This window comes from Torulaspora delbrueckii, chromosome 8, assembly GCF_000243375.1.
Source record: "Torulaspora delbrueckii CBS 1146 chromosome 8, complete genome".
Classification (NCBI taxonomy): Eukaryota; Fungi; Ascomycota; class Saccharomycetes; order Saccharomycetales; family Saccharomycetaceae; genus Torulaspora; species Torulaspora delbrueckii.
In genome coordinates this window covers 496211-509041 of record NC_016508.1, presented here as the reverse complement: position 1 = coordinate 509041, position 12831 = coordinate 496211, and the positions used below count along the sequence as shown (strand labels likewise).

Genomic DNA, 12831 nt, shown 5'->3' with positions numbered 1-12831 from the left:
AAGTAAAATATATTTATAATGGAGGGTGAGGGGAGCATTCATCTAGGTTTCAATTAGCTATAGAACAACTATCAATCTGTCGCTTTCAATTGCTTTATAAACTGGTGATTATATGCTCAGCACAATGTCCAATAGTGAAGAAAGTCAAGTTGAAAACACCAACGAGAATGTCGAAGAGGTTCAACATGCTATAGCAAATTCCTCAAAATCTGATGGAACTGACAATGCTCTAAGTGATACTGGCATATTGCAAGCAGTTGCTGACTTATCAATCGATGAGAAGCCAAATGCGAATGGCTTGCCAAAGCTAAGTCGAGAAGAAAGATATGCAGCCCAAGTCGAAGCGGACTCTCGTTCTATTTTCGTTGGTAACATCACTCCTGAGATTACTCCAGAGATAATAGATGAGCATTTTAAGGACTGTGGTGTTATTGAGAGGATAACTCTTCTGTATGATAAGAATACTGGGGCACCTAAAGGCTACGCATATGTCGAATTTGAAAATGCAGACGCTCAAGAGAAAGCTCTGGAACACAATGGGTCTGAATTGAAAGGAGGGAAAATTAGTGTTTACAAAAAAAGAACTAATTTACCAGGTTATCATAGGCATGCCCAATTTCAAAGACCAAACTTCTACTTTCAACAACAATACTATTACTATCCTCAAGGTGGTTACCAAGATTATAAAAATATGAATATATATGCTCCACCATTTGAATTACAGTCCAGCGGGCCAAGACAGTTCGGTCAATTTAATGGCAATTTCAAAGGGAAGTACAGAGGCAACTATCGAAATAGTAAACGAGGGGGTCGTCAACAAAGAAACTATTCCAACTACAATCAACTGGATGACTACCGTAAAGATGACCCAGAGAACGCAAGCTCGTCTGAAGAGGTTTTCAATGCTGACCCATCAAAAAACAATGATGAAATTAATGGGAAAGGTAATTAACAATGAAAACTCTCTCACCATCTGAAGCTCGTGGGAACTCTAAATAACAGTCCAGTGTCACCGCCTGAACTGGTGCTGGACGTATTCTTCACTTGCAATATAAATACTGTAAATATGCTGTTGAAAAAATCTAGTTTTTTTTTTTACGACGCTTTCTCGCGCATAAACTTATCCTTTTTCCTAACATAAAAACACCCTTCGGAAGACTAAACCAAATGCAAATGTTGTTTCTTAAATTTGTAGTTTTAAAAAATTATATTTGAATAGAAAATGCTAGCTTTTTAAAAGAAAATCTTTAGAATAATAATTGATTATTTAGTTATGTTAAAGTTTAATTTTTGTTTTGCACATGATTATAATATCTCACTCGTCTCCAGGATAAGTTCGAGGGCGGAAAGATTTAAGAGTTAAAGGCAACATTCACCACTACAAAATTGATTAAAGTCATTACGATGAAGCTCGGAAACTTATTGTTTTCTTTCCTGTTAAGCTCGCTTGCTGTAGCTGATGAAACGAAACTTTCTGATGATGCCAGCGCTGGGTCACTTGGCTATGTGAACTTCGATGTGTCTTACAATATATTGGAAAGACCTGACGCCAAGCTAACGCTGCCAATTGAATTTACTGCTAAAGAGACCGCAACTTTCAATATCACTTTCCAGAACAGGGAGGATCAAAATGTGACAATTGTCGGCCTTGCTGGTAACGTCATCGACACTATGGGCGGCCAAGAAATCGCTAATGTTACAGCTCAAGAGCTAGGTCCTTTCGCAGTTCCAGTGAATGATAGCGTCAATTTTCAAACAGCTATTCAATTAACGTTGCCAGAGGGTTCTTTTTACCTCGCTCCGTTGTTATTTGTTGTTAAGGAAGACGAACTCATGAAAGTAGGAATTAAACCTGTCTCTATATTTGTCTCTCCTCCTCCAATGTCTTTTTTTAATCCAGGCTTTCTCTCAGTTCAGCTTGTCATTGGATTAGTGGTGATTGGAGCTACCTACGCATTGGGGAACTTCAGAAGTACAGGAACTAAAAGAAGTAAAGCTGCAAGAAGAGGAATTAGTGAAAAATCCGTTGATGAAGGATGGCTGCCAGATATACACAAGAAATAAAAGTTCTTGTAAATTTATTGATGGCTTGCCGCTTCATGTCTATATGGCAATTCGTATAGATCTTGTTAGAAAATCTGAAACCCTTAAGTAAAGTTATGCCTGAAGCGCCAACTCGTCGAGGACATTTTCAATAACCGCAACATCTTCTTTATATTCTGTTATTCCTGACGCTTCAAGTAGGTCTGTATCGTCTTCTTTACTCAAAAAGTCAATATCATCGGGTTCAAAGGAATACTTCTCAAGTAAATAGTATCTAATGTCATCAACAAATTCGATTGAATCGGTTTCCTCTCTGGCAGATATTCGCCGTGAGCTGAGTGTTATCGCCTGCTTGAGTTCGGGGTGTTTGGCATAGTACTTCATATCAAGTGCTACAACCTTCGCTGCATAATGCTCCAATCTCTCCATTCTGGTTTTCCAGGCGACATATAATATGTCGAAAATCGAGTAGTTCTCTAAAATCTCTTTGGACTGTGTGATCACGACCGCAGCCATTGATTTCAGTCTGTCTTCGAGAAGAAGGTCGGCCGTCATCAGTACGTCAATTGCAAACTGCCATGGTATATCCGAGCTGTCGTAATACAGGTACCGCAGTATTATTTCGGCCACTTCAAATTCACAAGAAGGAAAGAAAACTGACGGAATAACTCTCGAGTGTGCACTTCGACCTTCTCTCTTTAGATTGTAAGTGGCTTGCTCAGAAAATGGGAGAGTAAACATTAACTTGAAATAAATACAGCGACTCAAGATCGCCAGATGGCATGGGAAGAGCCGCTTAGAATTATCAGAATCCTCGACAACAACTATAAGGTCCGGGAATGCAGAACATGTTGCAAATCGTTCAACGACGCTCGAAGCCTCCAAAGAAGTTTCCGCATCCACGTCCTGGATATTTTTGAGTATTTCATCATCTACTAAAGATTTAAACTGCAATCGAGCATCTTCAGTGAATTTGAACTGATATTCAGCCATCATTGTAGATTTGTCGGAAGGATCTACTACATGCCTCACTCTATGGAGAAAGTCTTCAAGCTCTGACATTTGCCAATCACGGGCCATGCTCGTCAGACAGTCGAAGTCCTTAGGATCAATTTCGTGCAATACAGGTACCAGATAGATGAATTTGGCTAGCGTCTCGGTTACTCTAATGGATACATTTTGCGTTATATCAATCTCATGCTTTTCCTTCCATACCGAATGAAAGTTTTCCTTTAAACTTGGGCTTCTAGCACTTAAAATGAATCTATGAAGGTTCAGACGCTCTTGGTTCCCGAGGGTAGTTCCTAGGCATATATCATGTGTCGCAGGTAATTGATTCTTCATTAGCGACGAAATGTGCATAACGAATGGCTGGTTAACGTCAACTGCCTTTGATATGTCGTATTTCAGAAGAATGTCCCGTATGGAGTCCGTTAAAGCGCCGTATACACAACGAGCACCCTCATAACGATCTCTATCGCAAACTGCACCTCTCTTGAGGAGCAATTTAACCACTTCTTCATGACCACATAAGCTCGCAAGAAACAGTGGCGAGTTGTCAAATTCATCTACCGAGTTCAGATTGACACCGGTAGAAGCTAAACGATCAACGTTATCAGTATCTCCAATTCTACACGCATAACAAAGTTCGTTGAACCTTTTTTCCATCCTCTAAAGTCCAAGCAGTAGATTCTCAGCAGCTCCTAACAATTATCTTGGTTGATAGGCGGCCGATGCGCTCTGCAACCTAATATCTCATCGAGTTGCTATCATAGGAGCTGATCAGTCGTCTAAGATGCTTTTGAGCTTATCTGGATCGATAAAGTTGATCTATCTAGTCTAACCTTCGAGATGTTGTCAATTGGGGCTGAAATGTGAAGCAAGTCTGGCAGCAGGCTGCCCATGGAAGCTTAAAGGAGGTTGGACTCATGTATTTCGGAGTTCAAGTCATGTGGAATATTCAAATCAATTTGGAGGCACTTGATCAAACGAAGTGATTTAAATCAAGCACGAAGGTGCAGCCTTCGTCACGAATCTGTAAACTAGTTTTACCAATAACCTCTCAGCTCTTGAAAATTTCATAGTATTTCTAACATAGACTCGCCGTCATGAACGCTTGCTCACTATCAACTTGATAGATCTGTCCCGATGCCTGTTACATGGGAAGGGTTAGCTTCCAAAACATCTTGAGGTGTAAATCGTTTCTAAATGACTCTTTCAGGCAAAAGATCGAGTTTTGTTGTGCCGCTCACTTGCTAAGCGCGGCGAAACTAAATACAAGCTGAAGCTTTTAGACAAAAGCGATGAATCTTACAGTCTTAAGAGGAGTCGCCAAGTATCTTTACCTCTAGTAAATGCTGTCATGAGACTCTTTATCGGCAGAAATCCGAGGTCTATCGTTATATCCTCCAATGGTTATAATCTGTCGTTCCAGATTCCAAGCGTACCTGGTGGTGGTCAACAGCAATCTACACAACAAAGCTCTAAGACACCGGTAGTGGCTATCAGATCAATTACGGATGATGAGCTAGGAGACTTAGCTCGGTATGTCGAGGTCAAGAGCCGAATACATCACGGATTGCTTGGGTTAGTGTCAATAAATGGAGACGTTTCCGTTGCGCTAATAACTGGCGTGCAAAAAGTTGGATTTCCCCGATGGACACTTCAAAACGGGCAATTGAATCCATCTGAAAATGTTTTCAAGGTTTTAGATGTCGATTTCCATAGCTTGGATTTACCAATTTACGATCATCTTCACTTCGAAATCACGGAACAGAACTACGAGAAGCTTGTGCACGAGCATCCGTGTGGATTTTTGAAGAAGCTTTTTAGCGATGGAACGTTTTATTACTCTAGAGATTTCGACATATCGAATGTTTTAAAAAATCATGGTCTTTCTCACAGTCTGGATTATACTATCGATAATCAGGATATGAACTATATTTGGAATTCCAGTTTCGTTTCAGAGATAATAAATTGGCGTAGCAGAATTCCAGCTCAAGAGAAAGAGCTGATCGGGGACGAATTTTTTACTTTCCTGATTAGAGGATTCTATAAGACAGCAGTTGTAGAAGAAGCCGATGTTGTCTCCACGGTAACGCTGATAACAAGGATCTCTGCCGAAAGTAAGCAACAATCTTTAGAATTAGTTGGTATTGACGAGCAAGGGAGGGTTTCAGACTTCATGGAGACAGAAATAATTGTGACCACGGAGAATTATATCTTTTCGTATACTCAGGTTAGTGGAAATGTACCCCTGTTTTGGGAAGTTGTGGATGGTCAGCTCTTACATGGCCGTAAACTAAAGCTTACTAAGAGTGCTGAACAGTCTCAAGCTGCGTTTGACAGGCATTTCGATAATCTAGCATCAAAATACGGTATGGCCAGCGTCGTAAACCTTGTCAAATCAAGAAGCGAAGCGCAAGAGTCCATGGCTCGTGCGTACAAAAGCTGTGCAGCTGCCAAGGGTGTTAAGTTAACCAATGTTGAACTTGGATCTGGATTTCTCAGTAAGACACCTCATAAATTGCTGTACATGTTAAAGCAAGATCTATATGAATTTGGTGCTTTTGCCTATGATAAAAAAAGAGGAATTTACATTGGGAAACAGACTGGTGTATTAAGAGTGAGCTGCTACGACTCCGTAGATCGTACAACTACCGTTGAAAGACTTGTCAGCCGGGAAGTGCTTGAGCTAACGACAGGTGAGCTTTCCGGTGTTGAGATAACCTCACTATTGATCAAGACACATGATAGACTTTGGTCAGAAAACAACTATTGGTTAGAGACTACTTATTCCAAAAATAATAAGAATTCAAGCAAGTACAGAAAGGTTTATGGAAAACTATTCAATTCTAGAGTGAAGATTCATGACCCACTTCATTCAACGATATCTCAGTACCTCAGACTGCGTAAAGAGTCATATACCTATGAGAGAGATATCACAATATTTGCGGGAACGTTCAATATTGGTGGTAAGCTTCCTTCAGATGATATCCGTGAATGGATTTGCCCAGAAGAGATAAATAATGATGCCTCTTTTCCAGATATATTTGTCATTGGCCTAGAAGAGATGGTAGAACTTACGCCGGGACATATTCTATCAACAGATCCATATGTGAAGCAGTACTGGGAGAAAAAAATGCTGAGTGTACTAAATAATGCGAAAGTGGACAAGAACTACGGTTGCGTTTGGAGCAGTCAATTAGGTGGAGTTCTGCTGATGCTTTTCGTATGTGAATCGGAGTACCCAAAAGTGAAGCATGTCGAAGGTGATATGAAGAAGACTGGTTTCGGTGGGATGACCTCAAACAAAGGAGCTGTTGCAGTGAGCTTCAAATACTCAGCAACGAAGTTTTGCTTATTAGTTTCACATCTAGCAGCTGGTCTGGAGAACGTGGAGCAGCGCCACAATGATTATAAGACTATTGTCAAGAACATCAGATTTTCTCGAGGCCTTAGGATCAAGGACCATGATGTTATAATATGGATGGGAGATTTCAATTACAGAATTTTAATGCCCAATGACGACGTACGCAAGATGATAGCGGCTGGAGAGTATGCAAAGCTGCTTGAAAAGGATCAGCTCAATCAACAAATGATTGCTGGTGAAGCGTTCCCGTATTACCACGAGATGGAAATTAATTTTCCTCCGACTTATAAGTTTGATCCTGGAACAAAAACGTATGATACGAGTGAGAAGATGCGTATTCCAGCATGGACGGACAGGATTCTGAGTCGCGGATCATCTTTGAAGCAGTTGACCTACGGCTGCGCTGAAAATATCCTGTTCTCAGATCATAGACCAGTCTACGCCACTTTCTTGGCAAGGGTTACAGTTCTTGATGAGCAGGAGAAAGCTGTTATAGCCGCAGACATTTACCAAAGGATTGCCAGAAAACTAGCCAATTCGAGTGAGAAAGATAAATTAGCCTTGCTGAGTGACAGTAACTTGTTGCTCGACAGCCTAGAGGAAGACGGCGTGAGAAATCTATCGACACAGTCTCAAGTTGCTGCGTTAGCCCAGAATAGAGGTGGACGACTTCCAGCACCTAGTTCGGACTTCAAGAAGTGGTGGATTGGGAACGGAAAGCAAGTAAAGGTCGTGCTTGATGTTGACACACAAAACTACATTATCAATCCTGAGCGAGACGTAAATCCGTTCTCCGAAGATAATGGTGAGTTGTCGTTATTTGTTCCCAGGGAAACTACATAGTAGGGCTATTTTATAGATGAACATTAGAAAGGGTTATCATTAAAAGTCGACGTATGTCGTTGTTCGCACTGAAAAGTGCTACTTCTCTTCAACAGACTGTTGCTGAATTTTAATAGTGTTGCTATCGTTCTGCATTAGTTCAACCTGTTCAAGCAGTTGAGCCATCTTCTGCTCCATTAAATCCAGCTTATGTTCAATCTCATCAGCAGTTTGCTCCCCCTCCTGAAGTTTCTTCAGTGCATTCGAAAGCTCAACTGCAGTCAATTCGTTAAGCTCTGGTGAATCCTTAGTCATTATTATCTTTGAAAGCTTCAGTTTCAGCTGTTAAACGCCTTCACAAGGGAAGCTGTCAATTGACTATGTCAATTTAGAGAATCTTGGGAAATTCAGCGCGTTATGGTGAGCGGTGAAAAAGTCGAAAAATGTATTAGTTCCTGTTGTTTAAACTTCTTTGACTTCAAGCAAACAAAAGGTTCTCGAAGCGAATTGACACGCCCCAGAATGTTAAGAAGCTTCATTGTGGCCCTTCTGACTTTCGCTGCTTTGGCGAACGCAAGATGCGTTCAGGGCTCCAGGACGTTGGTCATATATGATGAGAGATTGTCAGTCTTGGATAACTACTCAAACCTCTTCAATTCAATGAGGGAACGCGATTACACTTTAGACTTTATTTCAGTGGCAAATGAGACATCAAGTCTTCAACTGTTCAAAGGTGAGAATAAAATTTATGATAATCTTATGGTGTTCCCTATTAAGGGCAAAACATTGAACAAGCATGTCTCGGGAAAATCGCTGCTTCAGTTTTCATTGGCTGGTGGCAACGTTTTGGCCGTCAGCTCACCAGAGAGCTTGTCCGATCCCGTCAGACTTTTCCTTAACCAGCTAGGGATATATCCAAGTCCTAAAGACTACAGATTAGTTGACCACTTTCAAAAATCTTCCGACGGAATTCGAATCGGTACAGATGGATTAAAGAACAGGTTTGTCTACAAGCCCTATGATGAAGAAGAAGATTTTTTCATTACGAACTCCTCTGTCGCAATACTTGACAATCGTGAACAACTGGTTCCCATCCTCGTGGCACCAAGGACCTCCTATGCTTCTGGAAAGGGTAAAGACTTATGGGTATCTGGCTCCCAAGGTTATCTCGTTGTTGGCTTCCAGGCTTTGAACAATGCACGCACTGCATGGGTCGGCTCTCCAGAATTTTTGAGCAATTCTAATCATCAATCTAACGGAATCCTGGCTAAAGAGCTTACCAAATGGACTTTTAAGGAGAAAGGGGTTATTAAAACCAATGGTTTTAGGCACTCTCATATTGATGGTACTTCCTACGAGGAAGCCCCATATAAGATTAAGGATGCTGTCAATTACGAAGTCAGCTTCTCAGAATGGAATGGAGAAGAATGGCAACCATTCGAGGCTACCGACATCCAGTTCGAGCTTAAAATGCTAGATCCTTACTACCGTTTGAACTTGATACCCAGCCATAGAGATGAGACTTACCAATGGTATACGACTGGTGACTTCAGGCTTCCTGATCATCATGGCGTTTTCACATTTCAAGTCGATTACAAAAGAGCAGGCTTGTCCTTAGTTTCCGTATCCGACGTAAAGGCCATTCGTCATTTGGCCCATGATGAATATCCAAGAAGTTGGGAAATTACGAACGCTAGAGTCTACATATCTGGGATTTTTGCAGTGATCTTCGCTTGGGTTCTGTTCGTGATATTCTTCGTCTCTACCTCGAAAACTACTAAAAACTTCAACACCGAGAAGAAGAACAATTGATGTTACTTTGATCCACGTCCCTTTAATTAGAGTTCTATGTGCATAAATTAAGTAGAAATATCAGGCAACCGCCATGCTAGTTGTGGGCCATCCTCATTGTTTGACAACTTGAATTTTATTATCCTTCTTCCATTTTTCAAATTCCACTGCTACCTTTGTTAACTCAGATTTCAATTCTGATACGGTCTGCGATAATTTGGATTGTTTTAGGCTCAAGATAGGGATGGTTGTCTTAACATCGCTCTCAACCAAGGCGCCGCCAATCATACGATAGCACTTCCTTTCGGGGTTTGTCCCATTTAAGGTATTCAATACTACATCGTGTTCATCTTTATCATGTCCTAGTTCGATTATCTTGCTCTGTAACTCCTCTAAAGTCTGCTTGTAGTCGTTATATTTTGCCTGGAAAGCTGAAATAATTGGGTGGTAAGTTAGTCCAAAGAGTTCTTAGTCTTGCTCCAAGTTCGGTAAGTACATACCATTGTTTCTTTGGTCCATACTGGAGTTGATTCCTATTTTGAACTGTTATATCGAATAGTTTATTGATCTTCGAACCTTTCATTTTTTTTGTTTAGTCGAGATGATATAACATCGCAAGCATTCGGTCAAGCCGAATCGAACACCGAATGACACCGAATAACTAACTTCTTGGACCTATATATACATAAATATCAAGAATCTTTTGATTTATTCAACTTCGTCGATTTATTTGGAGCCAAAGTGTACAACAACGCCCCCGCAAAAACTGTAGTAATGCCAACATAGCACGTCGTTGACAAGTCACCACCAAACAAGTAAAAGCTCAGCAAAAGACTGACGAACTTCCTGGCAAGTAAAACTACCGAGAGAGTCAAGGCGTTAGTGTGACAGGCAAGCAAATTCACCCCTTTTATGCAGGCTTGCTGCGTTAAAATGTTGGCCATAAGTAATTGCCCTTTGTTCATATTAATACTATAATCGAACAAGACAAGTTCAGCATTCTTCCGTGAATTGCTTAATGCAAAAAACTCCTCTTTCAGTTGCTTGTAATTTAAAAGGAACACAGGTAAAGCAAGGGCATGCGTGTAAAATAAGCTCTCTTTCCAGTGCTTGCCATACTTTTGGTATGTCCATTCATTGTACACCGATAATGTCGATGAGGTCAAAGAAGAGACAACAAGCAAAAGCAACCCCGTAGAAAATCTGGCGTTCAATTCGGTAGAAAGATTCTTGCCTGTAGAACTACGCCAAATATCGAGGGAGAATTCTTGTTCTCTGAATAGGGAAGTTATGATGGCGCCTATAGTCAGCAAGGCGGCTGACAAGACCTGAAGGCGTGTATATTGCTTGCCATTGAAGAGCCAACAAATCAGCATGGTGACCACAGTCCCAGAGCATCTGAACACGATGTGCAATGGGACATTGATACCATATTGGAAGACACTATTGTTTGTCACGGAGCCTGTGTAATATAGAAGAACACTTATTAAATAAACCTTCAAAGGTATCTTTCTAGGCATCAGGCGTGGAATTGGTGAGCTAAAGTCTAAGAAGTTCCATATGCCTTCAAGTGTTGCAAATGCAAATTGGCAGAAGGTCAGAATACTTCCTACGCTGCTTGTAGCCGGGCCGATAATACCTTCCAAGGTTAAGACATTCGAGCAGCATCCACCAAAGATAAAAGCGATAGCACCTAAAATGTCCCACATACTCTAAGGACCCTTTCTTAGCTATTCGTCATCTAAACCTTTGATTGAAGTGTTGTTTCAATTTCAAGTTCGGCTCGAGCTACAGTCTCAAATTCAGCCATTTTAAGTCTCACATTAGAAACCCTGAAAGCCAGATACAAGCAAGGTAGGCCGTGATGGTTAACAATACGCTAAAAAATAAGAGGAAGAGGTACACCTTCAACAGTATCGAGGGAGGAGAGGCATACAATGAGTTGAAGCATGTTGCGGCAGTGCCCAGTCACAAGCAGCTTACGCTGCGATCAATATCTGAAGCAATGGAGCAAGATGTGACCAATCTAAAGAAAGGTATAGCATCAGTGTTTGAAGCTGTTAGAAATGACATAAGTCTTGAAAATGTGCAAATGGAATCAGTTGAGCTTCAATTGAAGAAATCTGCAAAGAGACTAAATCACACTTACGACAAGGTATGCGACAATCGTATTCGAAATCAACGGTTTAATCCGTCATCAGAGCATTTAAAAGGGCTTTCCGATGGTGTCGCAAAATTGTCAAGCAATCTTGATATTATCGAAGATAGTACAGATGAGATCCTAGAAAATATAGTTAAGATCGACGCAAGAATTCCACGAAAAAGTCGGTTTTTGAACGGTCAGGTCTTTAATGAGCAACACTATCCTCTCCTTTTTGGTTTAATGCGTGACAAATTTGGCTATTTACTGGAAGAACAAGCAGAGGAGGCAGACCTCGAGGAAATTGAAGAGACAAATGTCGCACATGCGGGACCTTCAAAGTCAGCTGAAATAACGTCAAAGAGCTCGGATGCCACAGCATCCGTGGATGACTTGATAGTCCGATATAGAATGTCCCAAACCATGCGAACTTCTTCATTGCATGCAAGTGATGTCTTTCTGCCGCCTTCCCTAAGAAAGGTCAGTACGCCATCGACAAAAACTACATTTGAAACTATATCTGCAAAGAATATTTTCAAAGCGACACCGCCAACGTAGGAAGTGGAGCGATGCAACACCACATCCCTATGCAATTCTGGAGGGACAATTTTGATCCAAAATCTTTCTAAGAATCGGTTGAAATACCTTAAACAAAGAAGATTTCTGATACATGTCGCTTAATGGTACATTTGAAGAACCCTGACTCTCTATCATTTCGACGAATTTAGGATCAATTGGTATATTGCCCAAGTATGGTACTGAGTACTGGTTTGCTAGCCTTTCACCACCACCTCTGGAGAATATATTGGTGCACGCGGCGCAATGTGGACATACGAATCCAGACATATTCTCTACGATCCCCAGAATATTGATTTCTACCTTTTTGCAAAAATTGATTTCTTTCTTCACATCTGCAACTGCTACGTTCTGAGGCGTGGTAACAATAATAGCCCCATCTGGTTTGGACCATCTCAATTGCTCTGCGAGAGATATATGTTCATCAGAAGTTCCAGGCGGGGTGTCAATTATGAGATAGTCCAATTCACCCCAGGCAACATCCGTTATGAATTGCTTCACCATAGCTGTTTTCTTCGGTCCTCTCCATACAACACTGTTCCCTCTATCGTCCAGCAGAAATCCAAGCGAAATGACACTCAAGGATCCATTGCTACCCTCAGGAACAGGAAGTGAGACCGGCAACCATCCGTCTTTTGACTGCAAAATCGACTTTTTTTCCAAACCAAACATTCTAGGCAGTGACGGCCCAGTTAAATCGATGTCAAGTACACCAACTTTGTATCCCATATTGCATAACGTCAGCGCCGTTTGAGTAGTCACGGAGCTCTTACCAACACCACCTTTGCCTGAAAGAACCAGTATTATATGTTTGATCTGACTTAGAGATTGAGCCGGTACCCCCTCACTAACTTCCATCTTACACCAAATAAAGATTAATGGAGATTGTGGAGGAACTTAGCAGTGATTATCCATATTGAATTACTAAGTTTAGCGATGACTTAGAGTGAGATGAGCTACAAATATGAGAACGTCACTAATGATTTTTCGTTTTGCCAAGAACTTCCTGAATATTCTTGATGTTCAGGAAGACAGGCTGTATACGGAATTATAGACTGTCTGAATCGAGATTTGGGTGATGGTGTGT

At 41.1% G+C, this 12831-nt stretch overlaps 10 protein-coding genes across 10 annotated transcripts; 5 read left to right on the top strand and 5 right to left on the bottom strand.

Moving 5' to 3' along the window:
* Positions 1-124: 124 nt before the first annotated feature.
* On the top strand, positions 125-952 carry SGN1 (Sgn1p; the record flags this gene model as incomplete). The annotated part of the gene is made up of 1 exon (XM_003683330.1): positions 125-952. One exon carries the CDS (start codon positions 125-127, stop codon positions 950-952), a length of 828 nt encoding a protein of 275 aa, XP_003683378.1.
* Positions 953-1404: 452 nt separating this feature from the next.
* On the top strand, positions 1405-2064 carry IRC22 (Irc22p; the record flags this gene model as incomplete). Its single annotated transcript, XM_003683329.1, has 1 exon — positions 1405-2064. The coding sequence occupies one exon, from the start codon at positions 1405-1407 to the stop codon at positions 2062-2064; it is 660 nt and encodes a 219-aa protein (XP_003683377.1).
* Positions 2065-2157: 93 nt separating this feature from the next.
* TDEL0H03060 (uncharacterized protein) lies at positions 2158-3711 on the bottom strand (the record flags this gene model as incomplete). Its single annotated transcript, XM_003683328.1, has 1 exon — positions 2158-3711. The coding sequence occupies one exon, from the start codon at positions 3709-3711 to the stop codon at positions 2158-2160; it is 1554 nt and encodes a 517-aa protein (XP_003683376.1).
* A 694-nt stretch (positions 3712-4405) lies between these two features.
* Positions 4406-7258, top strand: INP51 (phosphoinositide 5-phosphatase INP51; the record flags this gene model as incomplete). The annotated part of the gene is made up of 1 exon (XM_003683327.1): positions 4406-7258. The coding sequence occupies one exon, from the start codon at positions 4406-4408 to the stop codon at positions 7256-7258; it is 2853 nt and encodes a 950-aa protein (XP_003683375.1).
* A 78-nt stretch (positions 7259-7336) lies between these two features.
* CMI7 (Cmi7p) lies at positions 7337-7552 on the bottom strand (the record flags this gene model as incomplete). Its single annotated transcript, XM_003683326.1, has 1 exon — positions 7337-7552. One exon carries the CDS (start codon positions 7550-7552, stop codon positions 7337-7339), a length of 216 nt encoding a protein of 71 aa, XP_003683374.1.
* Positions 7553-7759: 207 nt separating this feature from the next.
* WBP1 (dolichyl-diphosphooligosaccharide-protein glycotransferase) lies at positions 7760-9049 on the top strand (the record flags this gene model as incomplete). The annotated part of the gene is made up of 1 exon (XM_003683325.1): positions 7760-9049. The coding sequence occupies one exon, from the start codon at positions 7760-7762 to the stop codon at positions 9047-9049; it is 1290 nt and encodes a 429-aa protein (XP_003683373.1).
* Positions 9050-9142: 93 nt separating this feature from the next.
* On the bottom strand, positions 9143-9547 carry GIM4 (tubulin-binding prefolding complex subunit GIM4; the record flags this gene model as incomplete). Its single annotated transcript, XM_003683324.1, has 2 exons — positions 9143-9459; positions 9529-9547. The coding sequence occupies 2 exons, from the start codon at positions 9545-9547 to the stop codon at positions 9143-9145; spliced, it is 336 nt and encodes a 111-aa protein (XP_003683372.1).
* Positions 9548-9720: 173 nt separating this feature from the next.
* YEA4 (Yea4p) lies at positions 9721-10737 on the bottom strand (the record flags this gene model as incomplete). The annotated part of the gene is made up of 1 exon (XM_003683323.1): positions 9721-10737. The coding sequence occupies one exon, from the start codon at positions 10735-10737 to the stop codon at positions 9721-9723; it is 1017 nt and encodes a 338-aa protein (XP_003683371.1).
* A 155-nt stretch (positions 10738-10892) lies between these two features.
* On the top strand, positions 10893-11726 carry VAB2 (Vab2p; the record flags this gene model as incomplete). Its single annotated transcript, XM_003683322.1, has 1 exon — positions 10893-11726. The coding sequence occupies one exon, from the start codon at positions 10893-10895 to the stop codon at positions 11724-11726; it is 834 nt and encodes a 277-aa protein (XP_003683370.1).
* Positions 11727-11753: 27 nt separating this feature from the next.
* On the bottom strand, positions 11754-12602 carry CFD1 (iron-sulfur cluster assembly protein CFD1; the record flags this gene model as incomplete). The annotated part of the gene is made up of 1 exon (XM_003683321.1): positions 11754-12602. One exon carries the CDS (start codon positions 12600-12602, stop codon positions 11754-11756), a length of 849 nt encoding a protein of 282 aa, XP_003683369.1.
* Between the last annotated feature and the right edge of the window lie 229 nt (positions 12603-12831).